Source organism: Aptenodytes patagonicus, chromosome 7 (genome assembly GCF_965638725.1).
Source record: "Aptenodytes patagonicus chromosome 7, bAptPat1.pri.cur, whole genome shotgun sequence".
Classification (NCBI taxonomy): domain Eukaryota; kingdom Metazoa; phylum Chordata; class Aves; order Sphenisciformes; family Spheniscidae; genus Aptenodytes; species Aptenodytes patagonicus.
Genome location: NC_134955.1, coordinates 5,678,880 through 5,700,040, shown reverse-complemented (window position 1 = coordinate 5,700,040; position 21,161 = coordinate 5,678,880). Strand labels below are relative to the sequence as shown.

At 36.5% G+C, this 21,161-nt stretch overlaps 1 protein-coding gene across 2 annotated transcripts in view; it reads right to left on the bottom strand.

Annotated features, from left to right (window-relative positions):
* Positions 1 to 679: 679 nt before the first annotated feature.
* SLC17A6 (solute carrier family 17 member 6) overlaps positions 680 to 21,161 on the bottom strand; it is a 35,178-nt gene continuing 14,696 nt past the window's right edge. Inside the window, exons 4-12 of one of the 2 annotated variants that reach the window (XM_076343836.1) lie at positions 13,888 to 14,002; positions 12,293 to 12,380; positions 12,104 to 12,190; positions 11,042 to 11,184; positions 8,454 to 8,603; positions 6,147 to 6,279; positions 4,737 to 4,847; positions 3,162 to 3,289; positions 680 to 2,808 (exon numbers count right to left, since the gene is read on the bottom strand). In XM_076343836.1, the coding sequence (XP_076199951.1) occupies positions 2,476 to 2,808; positions 3,162 to 3,289; positions 4,737 to 4,847; positions 6,147 to 6,279; positions 8,454 to 8,603; positions 11,042 to 11,184; positions 12,104 to 12,190; positions 12,293 to 12,380; positions 13,888 to 14,002 (1,288 nt within the window). In that variant the 3' untranslated portion in view covers positions 680 to 2,475. The remainder of the gene's footprint in view (positions 2,809 to 3,161; positions 3,290 to 4,736; positions 4,848 to 6,146; positions 6,280 to 8,453; positions 8,604 to 11,041; positions 11,185 to 12,103; positions 12,191 to 12,292; positions 12,381 to 13,887; positions 14,003 to 21,161) is intronic. The other variant, XM_076343837.1, reaches the window with a different exon arrangement.

The window sequence follows — 21,161 nt, the reverse complement described above, 5'->3', positions numbered from 1 at the left end:
TGTGTGTTACCTGACTCAGCATCTCGTGACAGCTAGTCTATTGGTAAGAAACACTGGGCCCATTACTGCTCTATCTAGTGTTTTGCAGCCTTTTGTTGAGCTTGGTGTTTCTACATTCTTCTACTTGGTGCAAGAAAATTATTGAAGAGTAAAAATTTTGTTAGAAAAAGTCTTACTTTTAATATATGATTTGTTGAATTTACTGATTCCTCTAGGGTCTGTCCAAAGATGGATGGAAAGTAACATTATGTTTCAGTTAAGGAGTCTTGTTGCAGGAGCAAGAAAGGAAACAAATTCCAAGAACAGCAGTCTGTGATGCCTTTCACTTTCTTTCGAGAATGCTGATCCATGCCAGCTCTTTAGCTAACACAGATTAGTCTGCCTTTCCCAGTTTCGCTGCATTGGCTGGCACATTGATCCTCCTGCTCCTTTCTTTTCTACGCCTACTCCAGCCAACCTTATGAGAGGAGGAACAGCAATCTAGAGTTAGATGCCTCTCCCGCCACACATTTGTGTGTGGTCAGAGGAGAGAGTAGACAATGCAGGACATTGGGTATTCAGCATACCTCCCAGCTGGGGCATAAGATATTATCTCCATGTCGATAGCAGAATTTGTCCTGCAGTGACTATAGTCATCTATATTAAAGTGCATCTAAAAAAATGACAAGAAACTACAATCGTCCTTTTTTATATAAAAGGATAAATAGAGCATTTTATTAACACTTTTTGCAGCAACAAAAGTGACACAGTCCACATCTTTTTCATTAAACACAGCAAAAGCTATGATCACATTTTACATCACTTTGAGGCACAAAGCAAAATATTTTTTTCTTAAGGTCAAGGTATGATTTGCATTAAAAAAAAGGAGAAGAAACAATCCTCAAGTTGTATATTGCGGTAGCAGGGTTTCCAATCACTAGCACAATACAATGAACAGACCAAGAATCCAGAATGGATTATTACATACAATAATAATCATTTGATTGAATTAAGAAATGGATCATTGTTGTCATTTTAGAGTATTAAGAAGTGGTCTGGTGTTGCTAACTTCAGTTTGGTTCAGTTTGGTTTAATCCCAACAACCCCAAATATATACAACAAGCTAAATGAAGGTTAATATATAGTCTAGAAGATTATGCACTTCGTAATGCATTGCACTTATTGCTTGGTACACTAATGTTGCAGTCACTGTTGAGTTATGCTAAAAAGACAAGCGTGATGCTTGTTGGCTTCTTTCAACCCAACACTAGTTATTTGCCACTTTGGTTTATTGTGAGTTTATATGTTACTCATATTCAGTGTCCATTATTATTAGGTTTAATCGAAAGACAAATACATTTTTTATTTCAGGGATTTCTAAAATAGCAACATTTTCTATAATTACAGTATCTTCAATAAACATATCTATGTATACAACTGTGGCACGATGTGTAAAAATATGAAAGCTATTAAGGGAAGAATAAGGGTTAAATTATTCTCTGTTTTTTCTATTGGCTTCAAAATATTCTGCAAAACAAATACATCCTTTTTCATAGGGCTACTTGCTCATAGTAAATTTCTCTTTGGAATTTTGTAAAAGACTATATCTTTTTCTAGGTTATATTGTTTTTTTCTCTCTCTCTAAAGACACCAGTACAAAGTTGGAGTATACTGTAAAGAAAAGAATAATAAAGCTTGTTTTCTGATAAAGGGATTTGACAGTCTGCATGAAAAGTCAGGCTTAGCATTATGTATTGTTTTTTTATTAGTTGATAAATGCAGGGAAGAACATGATAATGCCTATAATTTCATAAGATTCTGTAAAGAATAGAAATAAGAATTTGTGCCCAAACATTCAGTATAAAACTCCTAAATAATTCCTTTATTCATCACAGAGTAGCCTGCAGCATGTAATCACGATAAACATACAATATGCCCTATTTGTTCTTTGGGCTTGATACAATTACCATTAAAGGAACTGGATCAATCCTCTGTAAATGCCTAGGACTCAACCTTTCTTCTTTAAGAAAACTCTTGTCTTAGACTAAACACACAATTCTTACATTGCACTGAGTAAACGTGTGTATTTAACACAATCTCTTTCAATACAGTGTAACAAATATATAAGTGCATTTTTAATGATCAAGTAATTTTGGCTTTCTAAAAAGAGCATTAGATGTGCCAACTTGGTTGCTTAGTTGTGCTTTAATCCTTAGTTACGAGTTTTAGCTCTTGTATACTGTAAGTATCTAATTGCCTCTATAGTTTTGACCAGTAAACCCTTAAAACTCTAATGTTTATAGAACGAATATAACCTAATGAAAGTGATGACATGTCACAACTCATACAGATTGCACTTTAATGGATTTTTTTTACAGTAAGACCTTCCTGTTTGATATGTGTTTACATGTTTATACCACATTTTATTTCTGTGTGCAAACAATCACAATGAATTTAATCACAAACACTACAAAATATACCCAATATTTAGGTTTGTTATGAATAATCTCCTTCCTTGTAGTTGTATGAGTCTTGTACTTCCTCTTGTACAAATTCCTCTTTTTTCTCCCAACCATTAGGCCAGCCACCGTTGACCTGGGTTGTAGCACCATAAGACTTGGTGGTACCATAATTTACATAATTCTGAGTAATGTCCCCTGTCTCTTCAGCAAGTTCATCTTCATGAATAAAGCCACATTTCTCTTCACTTGTCTGTTCAGGGTCTGCCCAGGGTTGTTTCTCTCCTGAAGCAAATATGCCATAGAATATAACACCTCCATAATGAACTAAAGCAGCAATGAGGAAGACATACTGCCACTCTTCACGTGTCTGTAAAGAAGAAATTTGCTAAATCAGAGTAGTGTGTAGACTTATCTAACTCTTCTGAGCAGAAAGATTTAAATTAGGGATTCAGGCAGTGACAGTCAGCACAACTAGAACATTTAAGTGTCCAGTTTCTAATTATTTCTTCCTTTGAACAATCACTATTCATTAGCCTACAAAAGGATTGACCTAGTGAACATATAGTGAAGCATGCTTCAAATTTACAAGTTCCCGGATGCTATCCCCTAGAGGTCCCAGACTCTAATATGGATATTCTGGCAAGTTGTGCTATGGAAAGGTCTTTTTCTTGAAACCAATGGTATTAAACTGGAAGATTTGAAAACCGTATTGCCGTTTACCTTGTTCTTTGTCATTGCTCCGACAATTATAGGGCAAACCATTCCAGACAAGGTCCCGACTCCATTAGAAATCCCCATTAAGATGCTGGCATACCTCGGGGCAATGTCTAAATGGTTGACATTGAATCCTGCAATACAAAGGTCAGCAAACATTCATACCAAAAGCAGAGCATTACTTCAGTTCTGAAAAGTAAGGCTATCACTTGACAATTTTACTATGACATATTTGGGCTGTTTAATAACATTTCTTTTTCTCTAAAAGGCTTATAATGGTTAAATATTCCTAGAGAGACTCTGGGGTTTCATTTTCTTTTAAAAATATATTATAAAAGGATACCAAATGTATTTTCTTCCCAAAATTGCAGGTTTTAGAAAAATCCCAGTAGTGACTGTGTGGAGTAGAGAACCCAGAAGATATTTAGGCAGGGAGAAAGTTTATATTTTCGTAGTGTCATTCATGACCATTTCATGCTGTCAATAACACATCATTTCTTCTTCCAGCTGGTACCACTTTCCTCTCCTATTGCCCACATTTTTCTTTTTGTCACACAGACCAGCAGAAGGGAGTTCCCTTCTGTTCTTGAGTGGTAAAATGAAGGAAGTAAAAAGACAGTATGTATAAATGATTTATGAATTATTTTTATAAATATTTCTTTGTTCTTTTGCATTTCGAGCAGCTTAATTCTGTTCAAATTTATGCAGTAGCTATTTAAATAATCTTAGAAAAAACACATGCTTCTCTGAAGTGACAGAACTCATTGTCCCCAAAATAAGCACTTAAGTAAGTGAAAACAGAAACCAAATCTTTGGATACAGAAAGATAATAAAAGGGAAAAGGCAGGCAGTATGATATGGATAACTGTTAGAGAAAGTGCAATACACTTTTCAAGTTGTACAAAACAGGTATAATACCTTGCAGAATACGTGGGATTAAGGACAGATTTGATTAAGGAGAGTTTAGATGTTTGGCACAAAAGAAAAGAGAGCCTGTTTTAGACATAAGGAACCAGCATGGGAGAGGATGCGAAGATCACAGTGGGAAAACAAGGGAAGGCCAGGTGACTTGTGTTTGGGAGAGGCAAAGGCAAAGGGGTTATATATATCAGCAGGAAAGGGGAAGAGCTGAACTTTAAATCAGAAAAAAATTGCTAGTAATTAGGTCCCAAAGTAATAAAAAAATGCAACACTAACAAAGCATTAACTAATATACAGTGGGAAAAAATAGTAAAAAGCCTATATTTAAACAAAGACGTGTAAATTTAGGTATCATTGTATAATATCAGTCCATTTGTGTTATGTGTTTGATTTCAAGAAAAATCTATGGTGTACATTAACACCTTACTGAAAAGAAAGTCTAATTTGCTGCAATGAATATGGAAAAGATTGAAGCATTTCAACAAAAATAATCTAATATAGAAGATGTGGTACTGATTGTACTTTCCTTTGTAATGATCAGAAATCATGTCAGTTGGAATTCTGAGGATTGTTTAAATTACTGTCAATGAATAAAAACCCAATGAGATATTCTATCTCTTAAGATAAAATAATTTACTAATAACACTAATATAATCTTACCAGATATGGCAAATCCACTAAAGCCTACAGCAAGCACTAAGAATGAGATAGCCACTCCTTTACTGTGAGAATATCCCACCACGAGAAGAAGAGTTGCTTCCATACCAAAACCTGGGGAAATCATAAAGAAAACCAGGCATCAGATTTAATTCCCTCTCAAATATTGCAGGCCTTAGGATATGGTAATATTTCATGGGAAGACAGCAGCAAAATATTACCTCAGAGTGGAATATAATCAGGTATTTCTTTCATCCCTAAAAAACACATGTTCTTGCTATCTCACATAATCCTTATTTTATTCTTCGGATGCTAATTTATTGTTTCTTCCTGTCAGTTTTAAGATGAAAAGAAATACTTGTGATTTGGTCAGGTCATTCCAGCCAACCCTAATGGGAATATACGCTTAACCTGCCTATGAATTTTACAACCCTTATCACAGTGTCCTGGTTTCGGCTGGGATAGAGTTAATTTTCTTCCTGGCAGCTGGTACAGTGCTGTGTTTTGGATTTAGGATGAGAATAATGTTGATAACACACCGATGGTTTAGTTGTTGCTGAGCAGTGCTTACACTAGCCAAGGACTTTTCAGCTTCCCATGCTCTACCGACTAAGAAGGCTGGAGGTGCACAAGAAGCTGGGAGGGGGCACAGCCAGGACAGCTGACCCAAACTGGCCAAAGGGACATTCCATACCATGTGACGTCATGCTCAGTACAGAAACTGGGGAAAGCTGGCCGGGGGGGCCGCTGCTCGGGGACTGGATGGGCATCGGTCGGGAGGTGGTGAACAATTGCACTGTGCATCACTTGCTTTGTATATTATTATTATTATTACTACTATTATTATTACTATTATTATTATTAGGATTTTATTTTATTTCAATTATTAAACTGTTTTTATCTCAACCCACGAGTTTTCTCACTTTTACTCTTCCAGTTCTCTCCCCCATCCCACCGGGGGGGGAGTGAGCGAGCAGCTGGGTGGTGCTCAGTTGCCCACTGAGGTTAAACTGCGACACACAGCCAGGATTCAGCTCATGTGACTTTAACCTCTCGGAAGTCAGATATGTAATCTCAGGTAGTTGTCTGGGCTCTCTTAGTGCAGAGGGTGTTTAGATGAAGAGCTCAGATTCAGTAAGTAGCTAAGGGTAGGCAAATTACCCCCAAAAAGCCCATCTGTTTCTTTAACAGTCTGAATGCTTTTTCAAATACCAAACATCTATATTGAAACTGAGAACAGGAACAATCGTGTTTACTTTTATTTAGTAACCACATCTGTAATACACAAAAAATGCACAAAGTATTGATTCATAAGTACATAAAACCGCACAGTTTGTTTGTTTACTGTATACAGCATACTATATGGACATTGAACCTGTACAAGAAGCTTTTTAATAAAATAGGAAGACTTACCTCCACAGTTCATTATCTTTCTCACAGTAGTGGTTGAAAGAATCTGCCTGCTTCTTAAAAAGTCTGCAATTTGTCCCCCAATAGGAACAATAATTGTCATCACTAAATGCGGCACAGCAGATAAGATACCCACCTAAAATGATCATTAGAATTAGCAGAGTATAAACTGTAAGAAAACATCGATTCTTCATTTTCTGAAGCATTCAGCAACGAATTGTTTCCCTTCAATTTCAGGCTATGTGCTAAAACTAAAAATTTTAACTTGGTTTATTAAATGAACAAAACTGGTGATCTTAAGTTGTCATTGTATTTTATGAAGGACAGCCAAAGTTTTTAAGAACCTCTGATGCCGTGACACTTTTTGTTTATAGATTGTTTTCACAGTTTATATTTAAGCTAATGGCTTTTTTCCCCTGACTTACAGCCCCTCTGCCCTTTCTTTTCAGAAAATTTATGATCAGATATGTTGAACTGAATTGCTACATTGTTATTGGTGATGTGTTTGGCGTAGCATTGCCCAGCAAACCCAACATGTCTAGACAGATTCCCTGTGGATTACATCCTCACATGCATAGCGGCCATTTGCCTTTGATTTCTGACCATCCCTCAAGCTTCAAATTTCACGTGGGCAAAAGATATGTCTGAGAAACTCCATACGTAGTGAAAGATAACATACTAAATATCCATCGACAACATTCAAAGTGCTATACATACTAGCAAAGTAAGACATAGTAATTTTGTGATGACTGTTCCAAGATATAAGAATATATTTGAAGACCATTCCTTCAAAACAGGATAGGGTATCTGTGAGCATGGCACGAACTGCCACCTGCTATCTCCTGTCAACATAACTGCCTTGCAGATAGTTTGGTTTAGTACGCATGGCATTTTGTTCTGATAGGGAATTCTGTTTATTGTGTATATCTGAAAAAGTGCTTAAGCACAGGGGTTTTTGCATAATTCCTGTCTGAACAGTGTATCAGCTGGCCTGATGTCTGACTTGAGTTACATTAGCATCCGGAGCAGACTGACTCCATGAGAACAAAAAGAAAACAATTTTCTCTGCTCTTCAATTAAAGTTGTGAAATTGTGTATTTCACTGCAGTTTATATATGTGACAACTATGTTGTGACAGCTAGCTTCATGTTAATAGATGTTTATCCCAATAAGCCAGACATTAACTATGAGGTAACTATGGTATTGCAGTTACTGCTTTGAGGTGTTCCTGACTAAATAATAACTATTCATTTATGAGCATCCATATCCACAGCAGGTGAGAACTGACTTTGCTGTCATCATTTACAAAGCTCCGCATTTCTTTGAATACGCTCTAAGAAAAGTCTTCTAGAACAAAATGATCAGTTTAATTCTATAGGATATGACCATTCTTATTGCATGCATAACAGATGATGTTTCAAGCATAGCAAAGCTTCTTAAAATAGCTCCAGCTAAAGACGGAAGCCCATCTTTAAATGCAAGGTGGCATTACGTAATTTCAACAATACTCCATAATACGGCAACACTTTAGAAGCTACTCATCTAATTGTCACTTCCACCACAATTTAGGGTGCCAATACCTCATGGAACAATATCAAAAGAATACAGGTCTCCCAAAAGCACAAGCCCCTGTCACTTTCACAAGAAGGAAATCTGTATTAGTCGAAAGCTTCCTATACACTCTGAAGGCTTGTTTGCATGTATCCATATTTACATTACAGGTCTGATCCAAAATTCATATGAATTATGCGGAGCCTTAGATCATCCCTATTTCTCATATTTTGCCACCATCTCTTTCGCTTCCTAAGTGAAAAAGGGGGAACAGTTCTCACCACATTAAAGGGGGATATAGAAAGTTGATAAATTGTACTATCCTTCCTAAAACTAGGTTGTCCTGCTTTGTAAAATGCACCTGGAAAAATGGAACCACTTGTCAAAGTTTTCTTTACAGCTTCAGTGGGATCCTGCATCCCCTGGGGTGTCAGGGACAGAAGTGTAATGCTTGTCTCGATACCTTTCTAATACCATGCATGATCTGGTTTCAAGCACTTAACTGAAGGTCTTTTTGCAATATGGCCCCAAGTAAATCATCACTAAATCTCATTCCGCCTTCACCTTCCTTTGTCATTGTTGTTACTTCACTTAGATGTGCTGGTCAAGGGAACACTAACTGGGAGGGATAAGATTTAAGACTTGTAAACCCATGATAAAGACACAGAACACTTTTCTTTCCTCCTCCTAATAAATAACACAAACGTAACTCTGATATTTACTTAGCTAAGATAAAAGCTTTATATTATTTTTACATACCTTGCTTATTTCAAATCCAAACACTTCCTCAAAGTAAGCAGGCTGACTAATAAGCAGCAAGTAAAAAGTCCAGCTTCTACAGAAGTTTGCAACAATTATTGCATAGACTGGCATAGATGTAAAAAATTTTCTCCATGGAGTTTTGTATTTCTGAAACATAGAAAGGGGGATCCAATCACCATTTGATCATTATCAACTGTCTATCTTCCCTTTTCCTATCTGTTATTTTTACCTATACTCCAACAAGCTCATATATGCACCGCTTCATGTATCTGAATTCCAGTGACTTCAATTATCATAAAGTACATGCATCAACATTTGGATGATCAAGATTTAATTTAAAACATAAGCAAGTAAAAATTACTACAAAATGCACAAGTGGAGAAACTCAGTGATACCTAGCTGTATCATAACACTTATGTACAAGTGCCATTATCTCAATCGTGTAAATATGAACACACTAAGTCCAAAATAATAATATGACTTTACAAGACAATGTTGCTGTATCTAAGGCAACAGTCAGATTTTACACTGTAAGTACACAATTTCATCCAGATTTATTTTAAGGATGTATTTTAACATTTAAATCTTAATCCCAGCATTTTGAATAATTTTTTTATCTAACCTCAGCTGAAACTGCTTGGTCAATGTATTTTTTTGTTTATTTTCTTGTACTTTTAAAATGAATTGCATAATAAATAAAAAAAAGACAGATGGACAGAACTGCAATCCTGCTGAGTCCCAGCACCTCTCCATGAGCCTAGTGTTCTGCCCATCTGTGTTGATCCAAGTACGGGATCCAGACCCAGATGAGTGTTTGAAAATCGCTTCAGCAAGGTTTCAGCCTGAATTTAGTCTACTGTTGATTTAAATACTGGCTTTTCTTCAAAGAAAAACAGCCCATAGATGGATAGATGCAATACCTTGTATACCTATTAAATTACACGTAAGTGAGAGCTAAGGATTAAGTATGACTTAATTAATGTGGAGCCAGCCAGAAAAGCTAACTTGATACTATGGGAAAAATTTCAGCCTAAATATTTTAGAAGCAACTGAATGATACAAACTAATCACTTCCAAAAAATGTTTAATTAAAAAGCAACAATAAAAAATAGACAGAAATTATCCAGCCCAAGTTAGAACTATATGGACATCCTTTGAATTATCTCATTTCATGTCAGATTTTCAAAAGCATTTATAGGTACAAGAAACCATGAACGCTGCTGAATGCTATTGGATATCAACCCAGACACTCCCTCAAAACACCTAAAAATGTCAGCTATCAAAGAAATGACTCTGTAATATTTCCAGTTCCCTATTTAATCTCAATCAAAGGTTTTTTACTAAGAGAAAAACAGTTTATTCCTGAGTTCAATCAAGAACCAATATTCTGACCAATTAGAAAACATAATGAAGAGTGGTAGCGACGGTCTACTGGGAATGGGTGGTCTAAAAATTTGAGCAGATGAAGTGAGGCTTAAGAACCAAAATCTTTTTACTTTCTTGAGTTCATAAGCATGGTGATAGTTTCTTTGAAGCTTTTCAATAGTTAGAGAAATAAGAAAATTATTATTTAGCATGATAGGATTATTAAGTGGCTAGAAAATTCTCTGAATTCATAGCTGGTTTTTTAGGAGCTCTTGAGAACTAACCCAGTACAAAACTGAGTCAGATTATGACAGGCCTGACAGCGTGTTTCCGGCAAAGTTACCATGATAATGGGGAATGTTCCTATGGCTCTCCTAGCATGCTCTGTTGCAACTTACAGTCTTTCTTGCAAATGAAACATAGAATAGTCAGGATTTGCTTTTTTTCTGATGTTCTGAGGACCTCAAGAGACACTGAGTAGTGCTTTTCCTCCAGTGTACTTTTAGGAAGAGTTCCAGGAGGGATTATATAGGAAGGAAATTAACCACTTGAACTCAAGGTACTATGAAAGTGTCAATAAAGCTGCAATTTCAAATGTAGCTGTAGGGTTTTTTTTCATACTTTGGACTAGAAAAAGAGGCATAAATTCCATGAGTGATCTGCTAGAAGAACTGGAGACCTTATTGCGGCCTTTCAGTACTTAAAGGGGGCTAACAAGAAAGATGGGGACAAACTTTTTAGCAGGGCCTGTTGTGATAGGACAAGGGGTAATGGTTTTAAACTAAAAGAGGGTAGATTCAAACTAGATATAAGGAAGAAATTTTTTACAACGAGGGTGGTGAAACAGATTGCCCGGAGAGGTGGCAGATGCCCCGTCCCTGGAAACATTCAAGGTCAGGTTGGACGGGGCTCTGAGCACCCTGATCTAGTTGAAGATGTCCCTGCTCACTGCAGGGGGTTTGGACTAGATGACCTTTAAAGGTCCCTTCCAACCCAAACTATTCTGTGATTCTATGATCCTCTTCATGCAAAAGAAATATCCACTCAGAAATCCATCAGCAGATTTCAGATCTCCCCACCCCCAAAAAAATTCAGTTGTTTGAAACATGCTTTTCTGTCTTAAAGAAGAAGGATGTTTGATTTTTTTTGTTGTTTCTATTTGGGTTTTTTGGGTTTTATTACTATCTCATAGGAAACAAGTGTATGAGTAGTATTCTTACTTCCATTGCACCTAGGAGGTTGGCACTCTCTCCAATGCTTTCTTCTATGTATCTCCTTTCTTCATCTGTGATCGTAGGATGCTTTGCAGGACTCTCATATGAAACCAAAAGCCAAAACATGTACCAGACTATACCAAAGCTCCCTTTGGAATGGAAAGAAAGACTTTAAAAAGATGCACAGTAAAGCAGCAAACAAGGAAAAAAATCTGTGAACGATTGTAACAAATTTAAATGGCAATTGTTGTTACTGCTCTTCTACTGAGTCATTCTAACAGACAGTCAGATCCTGCAAACAATATTTGTGCAAAACACATGCAGAGCTGGACCACAGTGAAGTCTTCTTTGTTTCATTTACAGAATTATTTCACTCTAAGTGAATATTCACTGATATTTTAACATCAATTTGTACAATGCAATGCAATGAAACAGCTTCTATTTCATTTCACCAGACTGTAAATGAAGTTCCATTCTGCTTTAAGCCACTGTTGCTGATTACTGCCCTAAATCTTTTACCTGCAAAATACAAGATTGTGGGATTGTTTTCAACATAGCAATGCACTTCCTGAGTAATTTATTAAATTTCTCTAAGGTTTCCCCCTAATTCACATCAATTTTACACTGCAGAATGAACTCCTTTGGGACATTTTTTTCCATCAGTGTAAGTTAAGGTAGCACAACTAGTGTGAATGAAGTTATGTTGGTCTTCAGTTAAAAATCAGGGCATCTTAGTCAGGGCAGGTACTCTAAAGTTACAGTTTTATAAATGAAAGTGCGACGTTACATGATCTGAGATTCTATTGATCTGCATAGTAGTTTGCACTACTTGTACTGGAAGTGATGAAGGTTTCACCATGAACTAGCTTCTCTTCTTATTTAACAATGTTGCTTTCCTACTCTCTCCTTTAAATTCTGTTCTTTCATTGTCCTTTTCTCTAGACTGTATTTTTAGCTTTACAGACCCACTTCTCTTTTTTTCTGGCCTCTTAATTGTAGCTTTTACATTTTTAGAAAGGGTAGAGTAAGGTCATACAATATTGGAGTGAGATGAGCAAAAATGCATACCATACACATAGAACACAGAAGACCACCCTGTATATTGCACTAGAATTCCAGCTAAAGGCATTGCAATAACAGCTCCTGCATAGGAACCTACAAAACAAGACACGTGTGGATGAAAAGGGAGAAAAATTCAGTCTCAAAATACTTTTACATTTCAAATGAAAGAAAGACATAAAATAGAAAGTTACTTACCACAAAAGGAAGTGGTTGCTAACCTACTTCTTTCTAATGGGGGGGCCCACTTGCTCCAAATACCATGGCAGGCAGGGTAGGTGACCCCCTGGGGAATGGGTGTGCCACAAGTTAGCTAATGCTGATCAATCACTCAGTTCATTGTCTTTGCATGATTTATTCTTTTTTAATTGCTACAAACAAGAAGTTGAGAACGCTTTGCATTTCTATAGTGAAGTCTGAGCACAGCCATAGAAAAACTTCAATTTCTATTAAAGTTGAAATGGGTTTTGTATATCACTCCAAACCATTAAAGAGGCCTTATGAAACAGATATAAAACATAATTATTTCCTTTTGCTCCCCGTCCCCCTTCCAGGAAAGAACTGCAAAGAATTAAAAAGAAAAAAATCTTAATGCACAAGTACCAGAGTCAAAGGAAAGATGAAAACACTGGAATGTTTTCTGGAGTCTTTCTAACGCTGGGCTCATTTCTCCAACCCTCAGCTTTGGTGGCCTTCTAACGTTTTTTGATCTAACATTTAAAGTATAATTTAGGAAATACAGATTACTGTTCCACTGCTCTAAAACTAGAAAATAAGATCAATAAGAGCTTAAAAATACAATGTTAAGAGAGAAGTTTTTCACTACCTTTGTCTTTAATGAAACTTCTAGAGCACTTAAAACAAATAATTGGCTGATATTAGTTGGTTTGATTTTAAACCATCTATATTTAGAACTCTCTTCAAAACCAGCCTTTAGCTTAATGATAGGAAGACTACACAGAAATCACAGCGTCTTGCAGTATTGACATTTTAGAAAATTTAATATGAAATATACATTAATTTTTCACAAAATTCATGCTTAAGAATTATGATGTATGCATAGTTATATAGAGTAACTTTTCTCTTAATTTAATGTTTTGTTTCCTATGCAAGAAGTAGAAAAAAATTAATAACTTTTGGCAAAGGAATGGATCCATATTTACACATGTATACTTTAAGAACTTGATTGAAGGTTCCCTAACTTTCAGGCACATTCTGCACCCTCTTTTGGAGTCTTTTTATACAATAAAGCACATGAGTTAAAATCAGCTCATGCAACAGAAGCGTGTAGCCCTGAGGAACAAAGAACCAGTGATCACAGGCTTAAAAATCTATTTTTCAGTAAAGACACAAAAAACCAAATAAATTTAGAAGGCAGGCTCAATTTTTTTCTCTCTTAAATCACGGTAAATCTCTCATTCATACCAACAAGAGCATGGTCAGGGCCTGTGATAGAATAATTCTGTGTTATAGATTTAATCTGTGAGGCTGGACAGAAAATAACTCTTGAGAATAACACCAGTATAAACCCTATGCAGTACAGGATTTCAGTGAAACTTCAGTATTAAATACATATCTCACTGGCTTCTCAGCAAGGGAAAACTTTGCTGTGTAATTTTATAGGTGAAGGGAAGTCAGATAGCTGTAATTCATACATTGAAATCCACTGCACCAAAAATCAGTAATAAACTGAAAGCAATTTTTATTTTCCCCTGAAGAGTTACAATTGCTAATTAAAAGCTAACAAGCTTCTATCACATTTACTGGTTATTTTATAACATATTTTTCCATACCTCTACAAGGCCCTGCAAGATCCTAACAAAGATGACACACCCATAGTGCACCCTGGCTGCAGATGGTATTAACATGTTGAGGGAGGATGTCAGCAGTATAGCAGCACCAAATACTCTGCAAAGGTGGGGGAAAAAAAAAGAAAGCAAGTAACTTCAGTGTTGTTCCAATAGACTTATTCCACATATGCTCACATATCAATATAGACATATTTAAACATATGTTCTTTATGTAGGGAATATACTAACTGCTGGACTGGATTAGTGTCTGCTTCCATCTAGTGTAATAACCTGCCTGATAAGACCCAGACCAAACATGGACGTATACATCTATTTAGCGTAATTTCCTAAGGAAATTCATCTTATGCAATCACAGGTATAGCTCTTACTCTCCCTATAAATCCCCACTCTTTCCTTTAATTTTCACATCTGTTTCAACCAAATCTGATTGAATTCACCATCCCCTACAGAAATTAGAAATTAGTTCTCTAAATGGTTTGTGAAAACAGGTGGCCAAGTAAAAGAGAGATTCTTATTAGTACTTTAATTGTAAGAAAGGGGCACCATGCATTTACTACTTATAAAGCAGAAGAGAATACACTTTTATAAATGCCAAAGCAGCAGCAAGAATTTCAAACAGAGCTGGGATTTTCTTAGACACAAGAGTTAATCTGGAAACACATATCCATAGAAAACAGAGCGTTCTTTCTGCTGGTTTTTCAGAGGCTACTCATTGAATATTGCTGATTTTGACTCCAATAGCATCCTAGGAATTACTTCAAATAAGGCACTTTACAAGGTCTAAATAAATGTGTGAAGCGATGATTCATTTTCAAAATTCCACTGCTTTGACTGAATTTTAATTTGATTCAATTAATATCTGCCCCTTGTAGGAGGAAGCCTTTTCTCCAGCATTATTATATCATTTTTTCATGTTCATTCATTCCTTTATTGTGGAAATAATCCTTCCCCCCCCCCCCCCCCCCCCCATTTTCCTTTCAGTGGAACTATGCAAAGGGATGAAGCCAGTAGCAATGACTGGCCTCTTTCTTTATGCAAAACTATGTAATGCTAAGATAAATCCTGGAGATGTCTTAACATATGACATCACGGTATCTGATGTGGAACTGATTTGACAGGAACCTTTAACCTTAGCATGTGTTCTTCAGAAATTGGTACAGTGCCATAAGTTAGTGAGAAACAGACCCTGGGCTAAAGAAGCAGGAAGCAGCGATAAGTTTCAAGACGAAAATTCTTCCCAAAGACATCTATGTTTCACATTCTCTATTTAGAATTACAGCCTGATACGAGTCTTTAAATAGCAAACTGAGTATACTCCACTTCTATTTGACAAATATTAAAGGGCAGCAGAAAAAAAGCTTCTTGGCATGGTAAGGAAGCTTTGTTAAATAGCTCTAAATCTGGTCTCCTCATTGTGTTCCCTGTGATCCCCATCTCGTGTTAAACAAGATCTAGCTGGCTGTGCAGCACATTTCTGGCTTTGTTTGGCACCATGTTCAATACATTTACTGGAACTGACTGGTGCATGTGTTTGTGTTGCACTGTGTGAACTATTTTGGCCTGAATTCTGTCTTTACTCTTAATTTCTTTATGTGTATGTTTCTACTCCAAAAGTACGCGCAGTTCATTTCCTTACATGTTAATACCCTCCATATGTTCACATAAACCACAATGGTGTCTTAGTTTTCATTTGCTTTTTTTCTTTATTTATTAACGAGAAGAGTTTGGGACTCATAGGAGCTTTGCTTGTGATTTTTACAAATTATTTTTAAAAGTTAGATGTTCCTGTTAGCAATTTTTGAAGAGCAATAGACTGTAACTGCTCTAAAAGTTCGACGAGAAAATCCTTATTTGCTTGTAAGCAAGAAGAAAGGACTGTTTGGTTTGTAGCCTTTCCCGCTTCTTTTCTGAATAGATCTTTAGCTAAATGCCTGATGCAGCAATATGGTTTCAAATTTGTGATTGTGCATAGACTTGCTGGAGCAGATTCTTAGCTAGTGTGAATCAGTGCAACTCTTTCTAAATCACTATTCCTGTTAAAATCATGCTAAGATAGAACATTAAAAAATGCCATCTCTTTCTAAGGATGAGATTTGCGAAATTGTTATGATATGTAACTGTTTCTTCGAGGAAATTTACTCTAGTTTTTCAATTCTGTATCTGAAATCAGCTTCTGTTTGCCACAACTGAAAACTGTGCTTCCCAGAATTGCCTTTGTTCTCATGTTCATTAAAGAGAAGCTGTTTCCTTGAGTCTGTTCCTTCTAGAAGAGAAAGGAAAATGTAATTTAAGGAATGATCAGAGACATGCATCTTCCAAATGAAAATCTTGCCTGTATTTAGACACACAAGTACCAGTGAATATTTAGTTACATCGAGGAGCACATAATGAAATAATTCCACAATGTCACTTGTAAGTCAATTCTCTCTCAGAATTATGCTTTATCAGGACAGCCTTTTCAAAAACAGATCAATTTTTCCCCAAAAAATCTATGGATTTAAGGGTAGAATAAATTAGAGTTAAATTATGATTCCTGTCAGAAATGGCTTTTTTATCCTTTTTCTTGAATGCATATTAAAAGCAGTACCATGAATTTAGTGCATGCCTATTTTAGTGAGTCAGTTTCCTCTATCACTCTTAGTTAAGAGCAAATACACCTTCCTACATTTGCTTTGCATCTCTCAATGCACATCCATAAATATAATCAGCATTTCTCCTTTGTGCTCTTTGGTCTTGTTACATTTATTTCACCTCCATAAATATTAAATTCTTCTTCCTAACAGAGTACTGTGATATAGTTCTGGGTTTTGTACAAACTTACTGTTTTATTCCTTAAAATATCTCAGCTAACTACATTTATTACAATTTAGGTCAAATAAGAATGATTTTCAGCTACAATAAATCTAAATATATTTGAATGCTGCTCACATTCTAATATATTTAATTGGGAAATGGAACATTCTGATTGTTCCTAAGGCATTTCTAAGGCATTTTACTGACCCACTCATCAAACCTCAAAATTGTGTTGTTCTTTTTTTGTGCTTACATTTTTGTTATGTTTATTAAGCTAGTGATTTTATAATCTGTTATGCGCTTTAGTTTCATTTATGCCTCTCAAACAATTCTCATTTGCTCAATTTTGCTGCAATGTCAACTCCAAACATGGGTTAGAAACCATGTTTTTCTTTAAGATCCTTATGTTTCCATGGCAAACTGACAGTATGTGGCGTTCCATAGTTGTATTTATTGCAATTGAAGACAGATTATGTTCATTCTCAGACAGACATGGTTCCCTGTTTAAAATAAGACTTTCAGCCTGTTTGGGAGTGTTCATTCCTATCCCACACCCCACTGCATTTTTTATACATGTATCTGTTTGTCCTCTTGATATTCCGGTATCATCTTGACCGGACAGGTGTGGCCCTTATGGGATACACAGTCTTAAAGCTGCTGTGCCCTGTTGTGCATTTCTTTGGTCATGCCTTCTATAGAGGCATGGGCTTATGGAGAAGGCTTTATATCTCAAGCACAAACACCACTAGAGTTCACATCTCTTACAGAGTCAGCCAACTCTTGCTGCGTGGTGCCCCTTGGGGTGAGCCCAGCCTAGGAATTCCATGTAGCTGTGCTGTCGAATTTTCATTCAGAGGTATCCCTGAACATCCATTTCATGCTGGGCACACTCCAAACCCCACAAAACATATTTTAATGCCATGGCACAAATGAAGAGCTTTAGCAGATTGAAGGTAAACTCTGGGAAAACTACAGTATGCCACAGAGACAGAGCAGGAGAGGCCAATGGCATTGCCATCATTCTCTGCCCTGGCATTAGGAGGGAATTAAAATGCCCTGACAAGCCTTCAGCAGTCCCTAGACTTGGGGGAAATTTCCTTTCTGACCCAAAATCAGCAACTGTATAACTATATATGGAAGAAAACAACCACATACAGAAGAAGACAAATGAATAAATACAGTAGTAGTATGTCAAGGAGAGGAAAAAAAGGTAAATCATGGTCCTCACAAGTGACCAGAATAAGCCCTGAAACAAAGAATTATGCTTTGCTTATCTATTTCTATTTCTAGACTCGGTAGACTCAGTCCCAAAAGACAGAAGCTAACATCGATCCTCAGTGTTTTACTGACATTGGCATTATATGAAGGTCATGAGCTGTGACTTAGTCCTCCTGTAATACAAGTAGTAATAATAGCAAAATCATATTTGACTAAGAGACGTTTGGGATGGGAGCAGAGGAAGGAAATGAGTCTGACAATTCAGGAAAAATGCTTAGAATGGAATGAGGTTGCAGGGGGAATTAATCTTTTTGGGTTTCAAGCCAATTGGCTCATTTTTCTCTTTGGGGACAAACTAAAGAGAAAGCAATGTATTTATTTTCATCTCTGGATTTCTAATCTCTGCATCTGTGCAGCCCCACTATTCTCATCTACCTTTTCCAGGCAATTCATATTACATGGGCATTCTGCATGGAAGCGCGTTACAGATATTGTTACTCGGTTGGAAGAAGTGCCAGCTCAAAAACTGGGCTGAGAACAGTGGGAGCACAGATGCATGCCAAATGCTGAATGCCAGATGGGTGACACACTGGGTTACGCATATGATATCTGAAAGTAAGGGGTCCTGGTTGGAAGCATCCTTTTATCCCAATGACTGGGAGTGAAAATTGCTACAATGACTTGATAAAGCTAAAATCCCTTTCATATGTGTATGGGGAGGAGTCAATCCCTCAGCTGTCTGAATCCCATGTATTTCTATTTATGTCATTTTTTAAAAAATAATTGACAAATTCCACAATTACCTATGTCTCTTTATGCTCTGAATAAATGGTCCAACTTTGTGAAAATGAAACTGTTACGGAAACCAAATAATATGTCTGTTCTAAAGCATATGAAGTACCTTAACTGAAGTTTATCCTTTAAAAAAATAAAAATCAAAGAGTAATTCTGTTTGTTCAAACCAGCATTTTTTTATATTTATTTAAAAGAGAAAATACTGTAGGTTTAAGATGCTTAAATATATGCTGTATCAATGAATTATGAATGCCATTTCATTAAAATCCAAAATAATTAAAGAATAGTAAGTGTTGGTCACTGATAACTACAAAACAAGATTGCGGATATTTTAATGGATTTACATTAAGAACTATGAAGGCATAGAGGGTTTCTCATCACTTTTCATGGTAACCTAAAGAAGTTTTCAACAGCTTCAGTAGAAAATTCATTCAGGACTGTAACTGAATAGTTTTCACCTCCAAAAAGCCACTGATCATCATTTCATGGAAGACCTATGTACAGAATAGGAAAGTTTGGTTATTTTGTTAGTTTTCTAGGGAATCCTGGGGTGGGGTGGGGTGTGTGAAAGCATTTCACACTGCTACAATAAATTAAATAAAAATATTATAAGGTGGTTTATTCTGACTGTAAACAGGAACCTATGGCAAATGTAGCCCACGTTCCTTTCTGGGACATACAATCTCTGCACTTGACAATTTTACAGTAATACTGATCATATTCTAGAGGACATTATTTTCATTGGGTAAAGTATCTGTATTGAACAAATACTTTATTTGTAAACAAAGATAAAACATTTTTCCTAGTTTTAGATGAGAGTCCTCTGTTAGTTAAGGGTGGAAACTAAAGAGGAATGAAAACATGAGTTTTCCTTGCAAAGTTTTCCCAACCTAGTCTAAAGATGAGATGAAAATTCTGTAATTAAAAAAATGAAATTTATTTGGATTCAAGTTGGTGAGCTGGTTATTGCCATTCCTTTTCCTTACAGAAAACACATAAAATATGTTGAACAAGCACTTATTTTATCAAACATCTATAAAAAATAAACTGAGTCTTGACTATCCTTTGGTGTTCTTTCTTGAACAGTGCTTGTTTGGGAGAGTCCCAGAGCAGCAGCAGCTCTGAGCAGCTGAACATGTATTGCGCAAAGTGCCTTTTTAGACTGTTCTGTCAGCTCAAGATTTCTAAAATTTATTATCTTTTACTCTGACTCTACCTACTATCATTCGTCTTTGACACACCTCCTCCTGCAAAAGGCCAACAACACAACATAGAACTGATTATGTTATATTTCTATACAACCCAAAGAATTCCTTGTCTGAGTGGAACTGCAAGGCTGAATGCTGGATTAAATGCTTAAATTTTTGAGTAAAACATAATGTTGAGGGAGAAACAGGACAGGAGCTAGCTGGAATGCCTGTAGGCATGCAGCAGTTTTTCAGAATCCTTCCTTCTGCAAATGTTGCTAGCAATGACAATTTGTGATCATCCTTTTTAACTTATTTTTTTCTTTGAGTTGTGCAGTGACTGAATATATAGAAATTTCAGGGGGTTAGCTGCCAGTTAACACTTCCCTTCTTACAAAGCGTATCTCTACCCATATCAAGTGTGACGAGGGCCATCTAAGACTTTGAGACAGAACATGAACAATTTGATGACCTGAATTTGCTGTGGTTTGATCTGCCAGCTTTGAAGATAAATAAATCCCAAAATATTCACAAGTCTTTTAGCAAAATGGACCATACAAGGACTGGATCAAGCACCAGAGTGAAATGCCATGCCGAGACTAAGTCAATGTGTACCAGAAACACAAAGTCCCTTTAGCCTTCTGCCTTCTCCAAGCCCCACTAATGCCACTGACTCACACAGGTCAAACCAAGACCCTAAATAGTTTTCAGGCTGTGCCTTCCATTGCCTGTTCACAGACCTATTTTTGATATGTCGGTGTGTATTTTACGAAGAACTTGGGCACTGTTGGATGACAGCGTCATTGCAATTGATGCTGAATGTGAAAGACTCCTGGGTCATTAAATTCTGATCATTGCTCTTACCAGCAAGTGCATTACATCATCTTTTCATAAGCAGACCAGGTTCCATCTCAGAAGTAATTAGCATTTGCCCTACTTATTTCAGAAGCTTTTCCAGCTTGTTACTTCCTACATCCAGTAGATATCTTGTACCCATGCTATTTCATTTTAGCGGTTTTAATCCCTGCAGTTTACCCCAATAGCAATCCTATCCTCTTTCTTTTGCATCGCTAAGCAAGCCAGGCCCTCTTCACCTCGTCTTCTTTATTCTTCATTCATTTGATCACCCTACCAACCCTCTCTCTCCTGTTTGAATTCAGCTGGGGAATCTCTCAAACCTGCAGTTTCATTTTACAACTCATTATATCCATATATGTCTAGATAAAACTCTGACTCATTCCTTCTAGCTCATTAGCTTTGGGA